This window comes from Poecile atricapillus, chromosome 1, assembly GCF_030490865.1.
Source record: "Poecile atricapillus isolate bPoeAtr1 chromosome 1, bPoeAtr1.hap1, whole genome shotgun sequence".
Classification (NCBI taxonomy): domain Eukaryota; kingdom Metazoa; phylum Chordata; class Aves; order Passeriformes; family Paridae; genus Poecile; species Poecile atricapillus.
In genome coordinates, this window is record NC_081249.1 from 16,867,984 (window position 1) to 16,885,095 (window position 17,112).

The following is a 17,112-nucleotide window of genomic DNA, read 5'->3' on the forward strand; positions in this document are numbered from 1 at the left end:
AAAATGCAAAACTGTTTTAATAATACTGAATTTTTGTTCCATGTTTCCATGGGTACTTTCAGAAAAAAGTAAGTACAATGTTGGTGATGTTGTGTTTGTCTGTGTGCATCTGGCATGTTTGATCATACTGTCAACAACACTTTCCTCACTTGAACTGGGTAATTGATCACCAGCCGATGAAATGATCAAATTGAGCATTTCACACTAGCCTGATATGATACACCCTTTATAAGAACCACATCAGCAGTGTGCATGTCATGCAAAGAAAGGGCAGAATGCTGTAGACAAAGTCTTAATGTTTGGACAGCCAGGATATTTATGCTGTTTTACACAAATTTGGTACAGTGACTTGCAGTAACTGTGGGAGACTTTCCTACCAGAGGTAGAAATAAAATGAGGTGACTGTTGGTACCATTCCTCCTGTCCCACTCTGTTTAAGTGTCTGGTTTTTTTACCTATTCTTTCTTTGGTTTTCCTTTTCTCTCTAAGAAGAGAGGATGAAATTCAGGCTCCAAAGCAGTGTTCAGTAACAAGCACCAGGTAGCTGAGTGCAGTTGTTGACTGTTCCACAGTGCAGTCTCATCAAAGATGTCCAGCTGTGGGGCTGCATGGCTGCCTCGAAGCATTACCCAGCAGGCAGTCACTGCTTCCCTGATAAGGCTCTGTCTGGATGGGTCATGGGCTTGATGTCTCAGTGGGAGATCGTGCCCAGAGATGGGGAACACGAGTGAGTGGGGTCCTGTTGTGTGGAGGATGAAGGGGTGTGTGGGAAAGGGGAGGTGTGACAAGACAGCTGTGCAGTCAGTGGCTGCCATAGAGTTGGTACCCAAGGCTGTCATGATGTTCCCACACAAATGAGGTCTGAGATCCCCACCTGTACCCACCATGGCCTGTGCTCTGAAGGGTCACAGGACCGACGAGAATTACTGCTGCTCAAATGTACCTATCAGTTCCCTGGGCTCCCTTTGCTGGCTTCTCATCTGGGGAAATGAAAATATCTGGAAAACAGACCGTAGAAGTGAAATATAGTAGGGAGGGGTTGAGGCTGGAGGCACTTCTGAAGTGCACTGAGATTAAAGATAGACTTGGAGACCCAATAGACAGCACACTGATTGAAAATGTGGTTTGTGGGCACTTCTTTCTCTCAGTGACTGTGGTGATTCCTGTTCTTCACTTGTTTCCTTGTTCTTGCCACTTAGAAAGCAATCACTTGCATGGCAGTTTGGTCTCTGAAAACCAGCCTGCTTCTCCCAGGACACAGCAAAAGGGGATAAAACCTCTAGAAAAACTGTCAGAATATTGCTTGGTGCAATGAAAATTGTTTCTGTTCCAACTAGGAGAGCAAGAATTGTCATTTAAGTGTAAATTGAAGAATTGTGAGTTAATAAAGTTGTCTTAACTTTTTTGCTGTTGTGGTTAAAACAATGGTTTTCTTTACCATAAGGGAGAAATTCCTTTTATTTTTAGCTCTGAATACCTGTTATTATCTATCTTGTTAACCATGACCATAGACATGCAGCACCAACAAAATGCAGAATTAATGTACAGGAGTCAAGCAAAAAGAAATTGAACATATTATTTATCAGGCAGAGTATTATTTCACATCAAGTCTTAAACTCCAAACTTCAGCCTATTCCTTTAGAGGAAGGTGTTCTAAAATACCATGTTTTTAGCATGAGCCTAAAGAAGTATTATGGAAATGGGTTGCATTTGAGGAAAGTGTTGATTATATGCATCATGGGTTGGAGGGCTTGATATAAAATACTTGGTTTAGATATTTCTGAATTGTTTTTGGTTCCAACAGTGACAGCTACAGTGACCTAAGTGATGACAGCTCTCCGGAAAAAGAGTTTCCTTATTCTGACACAAGCTGAAATGATTATATGAGAGCACAGAAATGGATGATGCTATTGAGGTAAACTGAAATGTTTCGATACTGCTTTATGACGCTGATTTATTCTAGACTTAGGAGATAAAGTTAACTTAATTCTCCCATTTATTTCAAGTCCCATCTGAGAACTTATGTCTTCTTTCTTGTCTGTAGCATTTAATTGTTTCCTCTTCTGCTGCTTAACTCTGAAATTGAGATGTTAAAGTCTGCTTAGTATTTTGGATACATCTTTTATGTAGGATGCTGTACAAAACCAAGTTATGCTAGTGTTTGAAGATATACTAAAAATACATTTTAAAAATACATTTTTCTTTTTGTGTCTTCAGTTTACAATTTGGAATCACTTCTACTACACTGTATAGACATTACTTTTTCTTTTGCCTTAATATTCACCTATAATTGTATCTGATGCATTGATAGGACAAAGACATCCCAACATAAATTCTTGTATTTAATCTGCAGAGTGATAGAGATACAAACAGGTTTTATAAAATTGTAGCTTTGTTTGCCATAGGCTTTGCCAAAGTGATGTTGCATTGGTTCTTTATTCACCTGTAAAGATCGTAGTCATATATTTCCTTTTAGTTTGGAGGTTGTATTTCCTGTGAAACACCTGATCTTCGCAGGGTCTGGGCTTGAAACTTTGTCTTACCTTATTTTTCCTATGCAGATTCATCAGAGCTGGGTCTGGTATGACACTCTCATTCAGCTTCTCAGTATTTCTGAGCACTTTTTTAAGGAGGGCATAACTTTCCCCTCTGCTTAGGTCTCACATGGTGTTGACACTAAGCATCTGTGGCAAGCAGACAATTAAGGCTACATATGAATGATGCATTTCTGCCTCATGGTCTCCTGATCAAAGTAGGGGCATGAGATACTAGAAATTTGAGTTCAGCCCTTAGATGCATGGGTTTCTTCTGGGATTTTCAATTGAATTCTTTTTTGCTCTCCTGTACAGCATGTTAAAGATAACGATCCATCCCCAAATCACGAGAGCGAAGAACAGAGTGTTAAGCGATTTAATGACCTGGTACATGTACATACAGTACTGATACCTGTCCTAAAATAACCAAAAAACAAGTAGACAATGTTCCTTTTCATTCTTGCCTGGATCCTTCCCACCTCCAAACATCACAATGGTTTATTGAGAGCAGCACAAGGTACAGGACAGTCCCTCTGGAAAAGCCCTTGCTTTCCTCAGTGGAATTTATGAATGGTAGTTCTCTGTTTACTGTTGCAGCGTGACTTGTTCAGTGCTCGGATGAATGTACTTTCGTGATGCTTTTAAGTGGGTATCAGTAGCCAGGCTGACTTTGTTTGAACATGTCACTAGTGGCTACCAATTGTTATTCAACAGAATTACTCTAGAAAAGATTAAATAACTAAATCCAGATATAAAAAAATGAGAAAAGCATTGGCTTATTTATTTTTTTAATCTTATGATTAATTCTACATTAATCAGAGCGGGATACACATGTAGACTATATTTAGCTTTGTGGTTTCACTTTAGGCTCTTTGATGCATATAAAATGCATCTATTTGTAGAATTTGCATAGGACTACTTTGAAATGAGTTAACAAATTTGAATGAAAATTACATAAGCATGAAATAAACTGAGTTACAGATGAAATATTTTTAATAATGGATTTTTTTACATTTATTCTTCCTTCCTCTCCCTCTTTTTATGTTACAGAAACTTGGAAACAGGACATTATTGAATAGAAGAAAGTAGAAGAGTAAGCTGCTTGCAGTTCTCCTACTGTTTCTTCCTCTACTATGTTCAATAATTCTCATTGCAGATGACAGTTTTACTGTTCTGTAGCAAAAACTGTTCTGTGTAAATGCTGTTTCTCTGCAAAAGTTACCAAAAGGTTGTGCACCTTAGCTGTTAATCATTATTATCTTGTCCTATATTTCAGAGTAATCTCAGGTGAATATGTATCAATTCACTAGTTCACATCTTTCTTGATTTGAAGGAAGATTTGGCTGATTTCAGCTGGCCTTGGAACAGGAAGAAAAAATACATTAGTTCTTGGGAATGTGGTGGGGAATGCACTAAAACGTTTAAGGGAAAATGGTCTTACTCTGAGCAGCAGAAAACTGTTCCGGGTTTTTTTCCCTATTGAGCTTGTATATATATTTTTTTTTACTTTTTTTGCTGTTCAATATGTACAAATGAAAAATGATTGCTGTATCTCAGCTCTATGTGATTATAGTAATTAATGTTGGATTCAAGTTTTTTCACTTTGCTTTTGTAAGTGATTTGATTTCACATAAATTCATTTGCTCTATTTCTCCTGGAAGTCTGATAATACTGAACATAATTCTGACCTACAGAATTACAGAAGTGGTATTAAAAAGTGGTTTCATATTTGCATTTTGTAAGAAAGTAAATACGTTCATATATTAAGCTCCAGTTTTAACGCTTGTGTGAAAGTTGTAGAAAAACCAGTCATAAACCTGGGGTGTTATCTGGGCTCCAGCTGTGCCACACTCAGTTAATTGCAGTAAATAAGTATGAAATGAATTATGTAAGGTTCACCCTTGTTTTCCTGCATCCTGTGACCACTCCATCATTGTTGCACTTATTCCCAAACAGAATGGAATTATGTGTTTTAATTTAGAAACCACAAGTTACTCCACTGCATCACAACTGCCAGCAGCCCTGCACAAGCCAGGGCTGGAGCCTGAACCGGTGGGACAGAAGAGGAAGATGAGAGGTGCTGTTCTGGGTGTGAGGCAGCATTAGGGTGTAAGGGGTGTAAGGATCCCATTAGCAGTGGGACATCATCAAACCTGTCACCTGAACCTGAGCTGTGTAACTGATGGGCTCCAGATGCTTGGAAAACACCTTCCTATGAAGAAAAATTCTAAATTTTGAGTGTTGTGTTTCATTTTGGTTTTGGGCAAAGTATCTTCTTTAATTCATCAGAAGTCAATATCTTCACAAAAATAAGCACTGTGTTCCTTATTACAGCTTTGTAAAACAGCAAGATTGAGATTTGTGCATTGCTCTAGAAAATCTCAGGTTACACAGGAATTTGTTTCTTCACTAAAAGAAACTTTAATGGTAATGAAACATAAAATGTGTTTTTATGGCTGCACTTTCCTAAAGTAGTTTGTGAATATGTGCCTTAGAAATATTGAGAGCAGAACTGGTATCACTGTATGTCTTCCCCACTGAGAGACACTGGCCACTGCTTTGTGAAAAGTGAAGGATTTCCTAGGATTGTCTGTAATGTGTGAATGTATTTTCAAAACATTTTCAATAAATGGAGTTATTTGGAAGTGTTTGGAATCATGGTGCCAATACTTGTGAATTGTGGAGTTAAGGAAAGAATTCGTCATTTAATCATGTCCCAGTTGTATTGTCTGTGTGAAACTGTGATTTATTAAAAAAAAAAAGAGGGGTCAAAAAGACATCTAACCTGAAGTGTAGCTGGAAGGGCACCCTTGCCAGTGCTCTTCCATGTAAAAGCAGTGCTCTGCCTCAAGAGATCCATCTCATACTTGAGCTGACAGAAGGAGCAGCATGCTGAAATGGAAGAAGGCAAACAAACCTTTTCCAGCCAGATCCTGGACTGCCTTATGAGTGTTGCCAGCAGGCTGAGGAAGGCAATCCTTCCCCCCTGTTTAGTCCTGGTGAGGTCACACAGAGTGCTGTGTCCAGCTCTGGGCTGCCCAGTATGAGAGAGACATGGTCCAGCTGGAGGGAGCGCAGTGAAGGGCCACAGAAAGTTTGGTAGCTTGGTTGAGTTGGACCAGAATCTGCACTTGTTTGTAAAGAAGGGGACCAGCATCCACCTTTTGATGGGACTGCAGGGCAGGTATTGCACTTAAGTGATTCTGTGGACAGAACTTTGTCTTGCTGAGTGTTTCCAGTCAAGTACTGCATCTCGGCACTGTGGGTTCCTGTTTCACTGTCAGCTTTACAGGTGCGGTCCTTTAGCACCTGCCTAACGTACTGAACGTGTACTACCCTGAAGCTGAGGTTTCTTCCCCTGATTTAACTGCTTGGAGACATAACCTTCATGTGCTAGTGTGTAACACCTGCAGAGGCTGGATCTAATAAGGAGGATTTGCTTGACCAAACATACACTATTCCTCATCAGGGATTCTTGTGGGAGGGTGGGCCAGATGCTGCATTAGGTTGCTGTTTTTCTGAACCATATTAATATCAGATAGAGTGTGACTGCTGATTCAGAGTAGTACCAAAAAAGGCTTACTGTGACCTGAGATTCATGGGACTCTGGCATACTCCTGAAATCCTCTAGAGGCATCTAAGCACTGGCTTGCCAGGAAGACACTGGAAGCTTTGAGCAATACCTTAAAAGTAGAGGTGGAGTTTTCTGCAAGAACCTGTGTAAGCAGGAATTGCAGCTGGAAGTTAAAGGAAGTTTTCAGGAAAGAAAAGGCAGATTGTCAGCACTCACATGGGCAGGGGCTTGCTGCCCAAAATGATGTCGAGGAGATAAGGGAGAGTCAAGTGTAAAAACAACAACTGACTTACCAACCTGAGCTAACCTTCTCATGAGAGCTGTGTTACAGCTGCCATGGCAATGCAAATGAAAGATTCTCCCCAAACTCTGTATCAGTGACAGTAGGGAGTGTGATTACAGCCTAGAGGACTTGAGCTGGCAGCAAAGCCAGATCAGCACAAGAGAACAGGGGCTGTGGAATCCTGCATGGAACTGGCTGAAGCTCGTTTCCCACAACTTTGCTGTTTGCATACATGAGGTGACCAAAACCTACTGAGAAAGGGAGGTGGAGCAAGGGGCAGTCAGAATTACATTGCCCTCAGGAGAACATGTGGCCTCTTCCAGCATTCTGAAGAAACTCACTCAGCATGACAGGGAGGTGAACAAATGATGCAGTTGTTTCAGTAGCTAGGATTGAATAACATCTCATCCCTGCACACAAGCAGAAGGAGGCTTCTTCCCTGGGACATCTGCTTGGGAGTTGTGTATTTCTGTGCCTTGGCATTTTATCCCATACAGTGCTTAGTTTTTCCCTGCTAGCAAAGTGAATTGCTAGCTGTTAGCTCTGTGATAACATCCAGACAAACTCTTCCTCTTATCACTTCACCCTGTCCCCACTGTTGACATGGTTGGTACTTTGTTCCAGGATTTCTCACATTTTCTCAGGTAGCAGCCTTTGTATTTTTGATGAAAATTAACTTAGTATCTCAGATATTTCTCCCTTTATTGGGTACTGTCCAGATTTTTCAGGTATTCAGTTGTGTCTGAATTGGCAACTACCATGTGCTAACAGGATAAAATGGATTGAGAGCTCATCTAAAATAATTACACAAAAAGAGTCTGCATATGTTCTACTATGCAGCAGGCTCATATTTATATAGCTCCCCTAAAATGGTTCAGAATATTTACATCAGCATCTATTAGATGTCCAAAAAAATTGTCAATGTTGCCTCAGTTGGAAATTCCCTCTGAATTCCAGAAATGCTGATTTTCCAGTCTCTGGTTGATTGTCTTAATTTTATCTGTAAACATTTTTTAAACTTTATATTTTAAAATGTGAATTAACTTTTCATGGAACACAGAAGTGGATGAGTTCTGTTGTTCTTTATTCATATAAAAGTAAGTAATCTTGAGTATTGTCTGGTTTCTTGCTTTTTAAAATACCTCATGGATTGCAGGATTTCACATCCTGCTGTGACCTAGCTGACCTACTACTGGAATAAAGTTATTAAAATGTCTTTCATCTTGTAAAAATTGTGTACTTTAATCTTTAGACTTTGATGATTTGTTTGCATATGGAATATTTTCCCTGCTTGTAACATCCTAATTCATTTGAAGAAATTGGTTGCCTTATTGGACTCCTGGTAACATGCTCTCACAAATTTGGACCAGAGCCTAGAAAACCAGCTTTTCCTGAAGTGTGGAGAGCATTCTGTGTTTCAGGAATGCTCCTGGAAAGGTAAGGCTATCTTTTCTACTTCTGTGGACCCTTAGTTAATAATTTAAGAAACTGAAAAGTTGGAAGATGCTAGTGAAGTTAACAGTAGCATTGTTTGGATAACCTAAGGACCGACCCAAGTCTTGGATTAAAGCACAGTCCAAGCATAATCCAAGCATAATAGATCCTGATACGTGCAGGTGCTGAACTGGGAATCAGTCACTACCGTCTACTCATTGTTACTAATCAGCTAAATGTATCTGGCTCCCTTGTTTTTGGGGGCTCAGTTGAGCAGTCTCACCCCTGAATAGCCTGAACTTCCCCAGAATACAAAATTCATTCTTCTCTTGGGCCTCAAACCCATTTTCACGTTAGCCAAAGCCTTGAATTTAGCAATCCTTTCTTGTTGAGGTCCAGCCAGGGGCTTGTCCCTGTGTGTTCCCTGTGTGGTGCTTGGATAAACATCTCTGACTGCCCTTGCTGGGACCAGCTCCACACAAAACACAGCAGCAGCAGAATCTGTCATCATGAGTTATCATGTAGTGCCTCCCTCCCTGGAAAAATAACAATCCATCTCCCAGAGCACTCCCCCAGGATGTAGGAGACAAGACCAATTTTGTCCTGAGCTTCAGAAGCAGCCAGGCCCCCTCTCCTCTGGGGGCTGCCTGCTCCTCACGGTTAAAGTCAGATCTCAGTACCATTGTTCATGGCTCTGATAATATCAGGGTCATCTGCCAAAATCCCCACTGGTCCTGTGTTGGAAAAACAGCAAGGATATGATTCTGTGATTCTGCAGGTGAGGCAGCAAGAGATTCCTTGGGAGGGAGGGAGAACACCTGAGCCCACATCTTCAGACTGTGTATGAATTTTAAATAGATACTGAACAAAAGACAAAAACTGTCATTGGAAAAGGAGCCAGAGCACAGGACTCCCATTTGTTAAACCAGTGCCATAAAAAAGAGACTTTCTGGTTTTGGGCAAGTAAGTCTTGAATCCTTTTTCTCTGGGATGTCACAGACTGAACAGGAAGAAGTGACAGCACCTCCCCTCCTTTTTCTATCCTATGGATGGAAATTGCTGCATCATTGCTTCCTCCATCCAGGTATTGTCCCTGCTGGCTTGTAAGAGCCTGTGCCAGTTTGTGCTTCTGCTAGTGCCAGCCTCAGGCACTAGCTTATTATCTTTTCCTCTGCTGGAATATGCTACTCATCATCTGTCCTACCCAGGATTTTAATTTAGTTTATCCAAAAAGGGATAGAAAGAAGCCTGCACACATAAAAGAAAACTGTTCTCAGCATAGTTCCAATGCCTGGAAGAGCTTGGACTCTTCTTTAACATACCTGCCTAATAATATGCCTTGGTTGAGTCCCTAGGTTTGAGAAATTGAAAAGGCATCCAAAATTTTGAACAGTCAAAGCATTGACTTCTAAGGCTTGTGGCTGGCTAATGTGTTTAGTGTTAGGAGCATAATGTGCCTTCTTCTATAAAGTTTAGACAGTGCTAGTGAGTGTATAGTTGAGTTCGAAGCAGGTTAACAATTTAGGTTTTTCTTTGTATGTTGTCTTATTGCCAGATTTTGTTTACAAACTTATAGGGGTGTCACTTTTGAGAGTATCTCCTTTCAGTTTTACACGAACTTTAAGAAAGGTTTTGACTGACAAAGATTTCTCTCCAACTCACTGAAGATACACAGCTCTCCTGGCTACAAGAAGTTAGATAGCAGGGTAATATTGTGAGCAGGAGATAATCAGACCTCCTGAGGGGCATGAACTAGGAGATGTGCTACTCAAATAATGAACTGAATTATGTATGAGACTATACATGTAAAGGTCTGCTCTTTACTCAGGGTAATGCAGCTCTGACTTCGCTGGGGAACAAAGACATGATTGCTTGTTAATTTCAGAAGTGTGTAGAAGAACTCCTGGGATTGTTTTATTTGAGACTTTTGACAGAAAGCTTACTAGGGTGGGTCAGAGGAATCACACAAAGGTCATGCTTGTGTGCTTTTTATATTGTGGCAGTGCTACAAATGTAAAAGTTTAACCAAGATCATAGCTTAAAATATGACTAATAAAAAAAAAAATTATAAAAAAAAATCTAGGTGCAAATGAAAATGTGCCAGTGGCAGTCCTCTGAAACAGCTTTTTCCAAGATGACTTGTTAAACATCTGTTGGTCGTCTCATTGTGTGAGGAGAATGTGTCAGTGTGAAAAAGATAAAAGACTGTTACCAGTCTGTTTTGTTCTTTAACAGTAAGGAGACTTAATGTGCAAGGCTGCTAATTTATGTAATTTTAATTCTACTGTATAAGCTTAAAAAATTCTGGTAATATTTTTGCTGTAGTGTTCAGGAATATGAACTTGATAAAAGAATGAGTGTCTGCTGCTGTCTGAACTAATACCCTCTGCTTTGCTGACTTTTTGCACATGAGTTAACAGTTTGACTGTGAAATTGTAGGAGAAGCAAACTTGATGGCAAATGTCTTCATGAAAAGGAAATACTTATTTAGAAGTGTTTTGACAGGCTTTTGGGTCATCTGAAGGAGAGCTTGTGTACTTGAAATTTAGTTTGTTTTTTCCAGCAATATATCTTGATCTAATACTTCTAATACTTCACCCCACAAATCCATATCCCTCTGCAGAGCCTTTCTATACTCCAGCAGATCAACACTCCCTCCTGCATAACTTGGTGTCATCTACAAACTGACTGAGGGTACACTTGATTTCCTCATCTGGATCATTGATAAGGGTATAAAATAGAACTGACCCTAATAATGAGCCTTGAGGGACCCCAGTGGTGACCAGCCACCAGCTGGATTTTTCTCTGCTCACCACCACTCCCTGGGCCCAGCCATCAGCCAGTCCTTAACCCAGTGAGGAGTCCTCCCATCCAACCATGGGCTGCCAGCTGCTCCAGAAAAATGCTGTGAGAGGGAATCAAAGGGTTTACTGAGGTGCAAGTAGGCACATCCACAGCCTTCCCCTCACCCACCAGGCAGGTCACCTTGTCACCAAAGGAGGTCAGGTTGGTCAAGCAGGACTTGCCTTTCCCAAGTGCTGGCTGGCTGTGCTGGCTGTGCCCGGCTGACCTGTGTGTGCCACACGATGGCACTCAAGATGAGCAGCTCCATGACCATTCCCAGCACCGAGGACAGGCTGACAGGCCTGTAGGTCCCCAGATCCCATCTGTCCCCATATGCCTGTGAGCATCTAAGTGGCACAGCAGGTCACTGACTACTTCCTCTGGACTGCAGGGTATCTATTCTGCTCCCCATCCTCGTCTACCAGCTCACAGGGCCAGCTGCCCAGAGGATAACCTGTCTTCTCTTGAAGACTGAGGCAAAGAAGGCCTTTTCCAGCCTTTCCATCTCCGCCTTTTTCTCACCCTTGGTTATTATATTCGCTTCCACATCTAATAAAAGATGCAGATTTTCCTTAGCCATCCTTTTGTTGTTAATGTATTCATAAAACCACTTTTTTATTATCTTTCACAGCAGTGGCCAGATTGAGTTCTAGCTGAGCTTTTGCCTTTCTAATTCTCTCTCTACATGACCTAATGACATCCTTGTACTCTTCCTGAATTGCCTGTCCCTACTTCCAAATACCATAAACTCTCTTTTTTCCCTTTCAAGGAAAAGCTTCCTGTTTAACCAGACTGATTTTCCCCACTGGCTTATTTTTCAGCTCATAGGGATGAGCTGCTCCTGTGCCATTAAGATTTCTTTATTTAAAGCGTGTCCAGCCTCCATGGACCCCTAAGGTCTATTTTTCCCATGGGACTCTCTGAACCAATGTCCTGAACAGGCCAAAGTCCACCCTCTGGAAATCCAAGGCAGAGGTTTTGTTCCCCATTCCTTATTTCCAGCTTCATGCGCCCAAAGGCAATATTTGGCCTTTTCCTTTCAGATAAGCTGAAAATGGTAGGAAAAATTTATGCTACAGTGGCATCAAGAGCTTAATTGCTTTAGAGCTAAATTACCACAAAGGACCTTCTACTGCCAACTTACAATTAAAGATTTGTATGTTACGGTGAATCTGTAACACAAGGCTGAGGTGCTGCCACAGGATAACCATTTTAGTTGCCTGAATTAATAATTATTTAATAATGCATTTGTTTATTAAGAATTGATTTCCAGAGAATAATGCAGAATTTCCCCTCCCCTTCTGAGATGAAATACCACTATTTGCTTCCTAGTTTTGATTTCTTCTACTAAATAAAAAAATCTTATTGCAAGTGAGCTCTTTAAAAAATGATGTCTGCTGGTCATATTCTTTGTAGGGCAATTTCTTATTAGGGGAAACCTGGAACATTTTTGCTTTCACACAGTCTGGTTGTCCTTACTACTAGTTGGGGATTTTGCTGTTTATTCATAAGAGAATCCAGTCTGAAAGTAAAATATATGATTCTGCTCTTTTATATGCTGTTTTCTTTAGTCATCTAGAAATGGGCAATATAATGACACATTCTTCTGAATTTCCATTTTATTTCAGCCACTGCCTCTAAGCAACATATTTTGGCTTCAGTTTATTTCCCACAGCCAAGGAGACTAGAATCTCATTTTGGCTTAATTGAAATAAAAATGCCATGGAAACTGTGAAAAGGCATTCCCTAGATGAGAAATCCCAGCCTTGTTGAATTCAAACACTGGATAAACCTACTCTACAATTGTTTTGGTCTACTTCTAATGTAATCTTCATTAAACACGGTGTCTGTACTGAGTGTCTTTCCCATGATACCAATGGTGATTCTGCAGCTGAGCTTTTATTTTTATTTGTCCCCAGTGTTCTAGGCAGCTGTGGAAGATGTGTGCTTTGGAGCACATTAAATATCCTTTTTAAGCATTGTCATTGCCACCAGAGATGAGGTGTGAGCCCCAGAGCAGTTGCCTGTGACTTCAGGCCAGAAGTGCTCCTACCAAGGCTTGCTTTGGTAGCAGTGTACCCAATACACTTGCTCAACTCTCTGGTGTCTTTTGGCAGTAATAACTGCCTTTTACCTAGGCATTTCTAGCCTATTTCCACAAAGTTTGGTGGAATTCAACATTTCTGACACCCTTGTTTCTTTGTTGCACTTGTTTGAAAATTTCCTGAAAGCTGTGAGAACTGACAGACTGAGGGAGGGATAGGGAAAAATGCTGCAGTCACAGAAATAATTTTTTTTTCTTATGAAAGCAGGACAAAAATTACTATAATAATTGCATTTTTAAATGTCCCAAATCTCTTACTACGATCACAGCCTTATGGCATGTCAATGTGACAGAGCTCTTATCATAAAGACCCTATAATCTGTTTTAAAAAGATAGACAGTAGAAATGAGCAATTCTGAAGTGTTTAATATATCACTTTAGAAACAATTATGTTTTTAGAGTCCAGAAGCAGCCTACTGTCATATATGCTCATAGTCATTTCCACTTAGTGCAGATTTGAAAATCCAAATATTGAATTTGGTTATGTGTAGCATTTTTGGGGGAAAAGAATATTAAAAAAAATTTGTAAGTGCTAGTCTAGCCTATGTAAAACTATATCCCAAAGGCCAAATTACACTATAATGTTACTTAACAATGCAATGAGCTGTAAAATAGGCAATTTTTATGCAGCTGAGCCCTCAAGCTTATTCCTCCTTCTAAGGCACTGCTTTCTTACCGTGGAAAGAAACAAGTGAATAATATACATTGCCTTTTTTAATGTTCATTATACTGCTATCATTTTTGAACAGGGAGGACAAGGAGATAATCTAAATTATATAGATCACTTGTTTTCTTCCCTAATAGGAAAGATAATGAATGGCTTTGTTTTGATGGCTTTGTTGCTTGCAAGATAATGAAATATCCCAGCATGGATTTCATTAGGCTTTCTCTAGTCTCACTATGATACACCCATTAAGAAGCCAGATCTCCTCTTCAATATAAATGGTACCAGATATCACAAAGATTTTAGCACACTGTGAAAATCTGGGCACGAGTGTCACCAAAACTGGTGGGTCTTTAGATCAAGGGTGGCTTTGGCCATGAGAGACACAGAATCACTAATGCAATTTATCAGAGTGAAATAGCTCATGATGACAAAGGTATGAGGCTATGGGAGCTTTGGCATTTAAATTTTGTGATTATTCATAGGGCTCAGGCTTAGAGAGCATGTGGTGCTTAAATATCCAAATCCTTGTTCTGGTTTCATTTGGTGGCTTTTAGGGGTGGGGCACAGAGCGCACGGGTCTGTCCTGTCACCAGCAAACCTGTCCTATGGAGGGAGCCAACATCTGTGCACCAAGACAGCTGCAATGAAGGACTCCTTATGGCATTCATCAGGGGGCATTTTAGCCACCTGGGGTTGGAAAAGATAACGTTATAATGTCCTTCAAACACCCACACTGTCTGTATTCTCGTCCCAAGGATGAAAAGAAGAGACTAGAACTAGAGGGAACAGAGACATATGAGCCCCATGGGGCTTTTTTCTGCTAAAGCTTCATGTTCTTATAAAGAACAGCTGCATTTTTTATTTCTACAAGGATGACAACAAATGTGTGTTGGAATAAGACTGGGAAGACACATTGTGTGAAAACAAAAATATTCCCTATTTGATTCTTACATGAATAGGAGATGTTTGGAGCTGGAAACAAGATAAGCCAGAGGGTAAGGTTATGAAGTGACTTAAAAAAGTCAATTATTTGTATTTTTCTTTTGACAATTGTTCATTGGTAAAAAGCTGGACAAAGTTCTAAGGTTTAATATATATGGAAGGGATCAGGAACCACAGGAGGCCACACAGAGATGAGTAGCAGTAACTAAAATAAAAAGAGATGAAAGCTGAGGAGAATTTGAAGGCATCAAGTTAATGCACTGCACTGCAGCCAGTGTTTTATCATTTCTTTCTTCTTGTGATCTCTGTAACAGATAATTACTAGCTCCCATCAGTGATTATTTTCTTGTATCAAAGTGTTATAACAATGCTCCAAATAAAAAAATTGGCAGCAAATCTAAAACAAACTAGTGTAGGGAAAAAAGTTATTCACAGTGTTTGCTGTAGCTCCCTTAAAGTGACCCTTACACTCCCTAAAGCCAGATGTGCCTGCCAAGGGAGGAGAATCACAGGTGTGATGCCTGCCTGGGCTTTTATCTCCTGAGTTTCCTTCTTTGCCATGCAACAACTTACGTGAGGGGTTCTCAGCCAGACTTCACTACTGCACTACTGACGCCATTAAATGCAGCAATTTGAGATGAAGAGAGGAAAGTGTGTTTCTGTCCTCCTCTCCTTATACTTGTCTGAAATGGGATAAGTCCTTTGCTAAATCTGAAACCACAGCAGCAGTTTTCTAAAGGTGGCTGTGGAAAAGTCCTTGCATCATGGCTTTTCCCCAAGATGTGAGTCAGCTAAAAACCTGCCCTGAAAAGAGTCAGGTTATCTGATAGCTAGCATAGATTGAAACAAGGTTTACAACCTATTTTGTGAAGAATGAATTGAGATTCTAAGAATTAAGTGTGTCTCCTGTTGTTCAGTGGCTCCTTTCCCACCAGTGCAGATAGGGAAGCTGAAGGGAGATGGTGTAGTACTGACAATGCCTGCCTTCATGACTGATTCAGACAAGTAGCAGACACATCAGGGGCTCTGTCTGATGAAGCAAAATAGCAGAAATGCTAGGCTGGACTGCTGGCTGAGCTTCCCATCAGTCACAGCTCTGCATGTCTGATTCAGTACTGTACAATGACACCTGCTTTTTAAGAGCATGAGAGCTAAATTATTTTGAGATGAAACTAAGAGAGAGTTGTCTGTCTGTGTGCTGCATTCTAATGCCTTTCCTGTGTCTACCCTTCTTGTCCATGCAAATTTATGTCACTTATTTTACAAAGCATGACTTAACTCAATGTTTGAATTGCTTTTGCTGGGGTTTTTTTCATGCATTTTTAGAATGCAGATCACAGGAGAGGAGACAGGAAATAATTTGGCCTTCTCCCATAATAGACAGATATTACAGGGAACCCTAGATGAATAAAGACTGCAGATGACTTTGTTCATCTCTCAATGTTTGTATGCCACCCAACATTTCCAGCCCAAATGTTTGACAACTACTGAAATACAGTAGTTTGTTTATTTATTTATTTATTTGTTTGTTTGTTTGTTTGTTTATTTATTTATTACCAGGACAAAATTTTGGCAGCGAACAGATGCTCTGGGACACAAACTTGTGCTAAGAATTTGCACAACATAAGTTGAGGCTGAAGACAGATCACTCCTGCTGGAATACCTGTGATGCTTTCAGAGGTGATTGCTCCCCCAGGTGGAGCAAATATGAGGTCTTTTTGTCCACCTCACAGTATAGTAAGCCAGAGCAGGTTAAATTGTCTTCTAGTGAATATTAATTATTAAATTTTTAATTGATTATTGGTTATATATGGTTATATTTCCCTCTGGAAGCCCCACCCAAGGAAATGAGTAGAAAGATTTCGAAGACAGACCTTGAAAGGCTGAATTTCTCAAATAAGAAATGAAAAAGACACCAAGTCCAAACCCACAGCAAGTCAGATAATAAAATGTTCAATTTTATTTCTTCCCCAGTGGCCTGAAAAGATTATTAGAAAGATCATCAAGGTCTGATCTGACAGCTATTCCTAAGCTCACTGGAACTTAAATGGGTTAGGAGAGAATTCCCTTAGGCATAGTGGTGATAGGTTTATTGATGACTTCGTTGCCTGGTTGGATAAGGCTTGGTTGCCTCTTCTTGTTGTGGGCCAGGAACAGTCAGCACACATGCTGGAAGAGAAGAGGATTAATAAAATTAATGTGTTTATTTTGCCTTACTGACATTTTAATATGTATTGATTAGAATTCTTCTTTTATAAGAAATATTAATCTTTTTCCTGTCACTCACAGCAGTATTCTCTCCTGCCTAGTGATGTGCCATATCTTCTGCTTCCTTCCAGTCCCTGTTCTTCTCCTTGTCCTGGAGTTCCGCATTGCACTCTTAGACTGCATCAAAGTTTCTGTTTGGCTTTCACTGAGGGAATTTTGTCCGCATGGAGACCACCTTGGAGAGGACACTGGTGTGTGTGAGAGCCTCCACAGAATATGGACTAGAGCCACCATCTGGGTGCTTGTCTCAAGATAAAATCATAGAATGATTTGAGTTAAGAGGGACCTTTAAAGGTCATCTAGACCAAACCCCTCTGCAGTGAGCAAGGACATCTTCATCTAAACCAGGCTGCTCAGAGCCCTGTTCATGCTGACCTTGAATGTTTGCAGGGATGGGGCATCCACCATCTCTCTGGCCAACCTGTTCCACTGTCTCACCACTCTCACAGTCAAGAATTTCTT

The 17,112-nt window shown here is 40.4% G+C and overlaps 1 protein-coding gene across 1 annotated transcript in view; it reads left to right on the top strand.

The window, feature by feature from the left end:
• CTPS2 (CTP synthase 2) overlaps positions 1-5,173 on the top strand; it is a 60,389-nt gene extending 55,216 nt beyond the window's left edge. The window contains exons 18-19 of the mRNA XM_058859399.1: positions 1,805-1,915; positions 3,585-5,173. Coding sequence (XP_058715382.1) covers positions 1,805-1,874 — 70 coding nt within the window. The 3' untranslated portion in view covers positions 1,875-1,915; positions 3,585-5,173. The remainder of the gene's footprint in view (positions 1-1,804; positions 1,916-3,584) is intronic.
• The last annotated feature ends 11,939 nt before the right edge of the window (positions 5,174-17,112 follow it).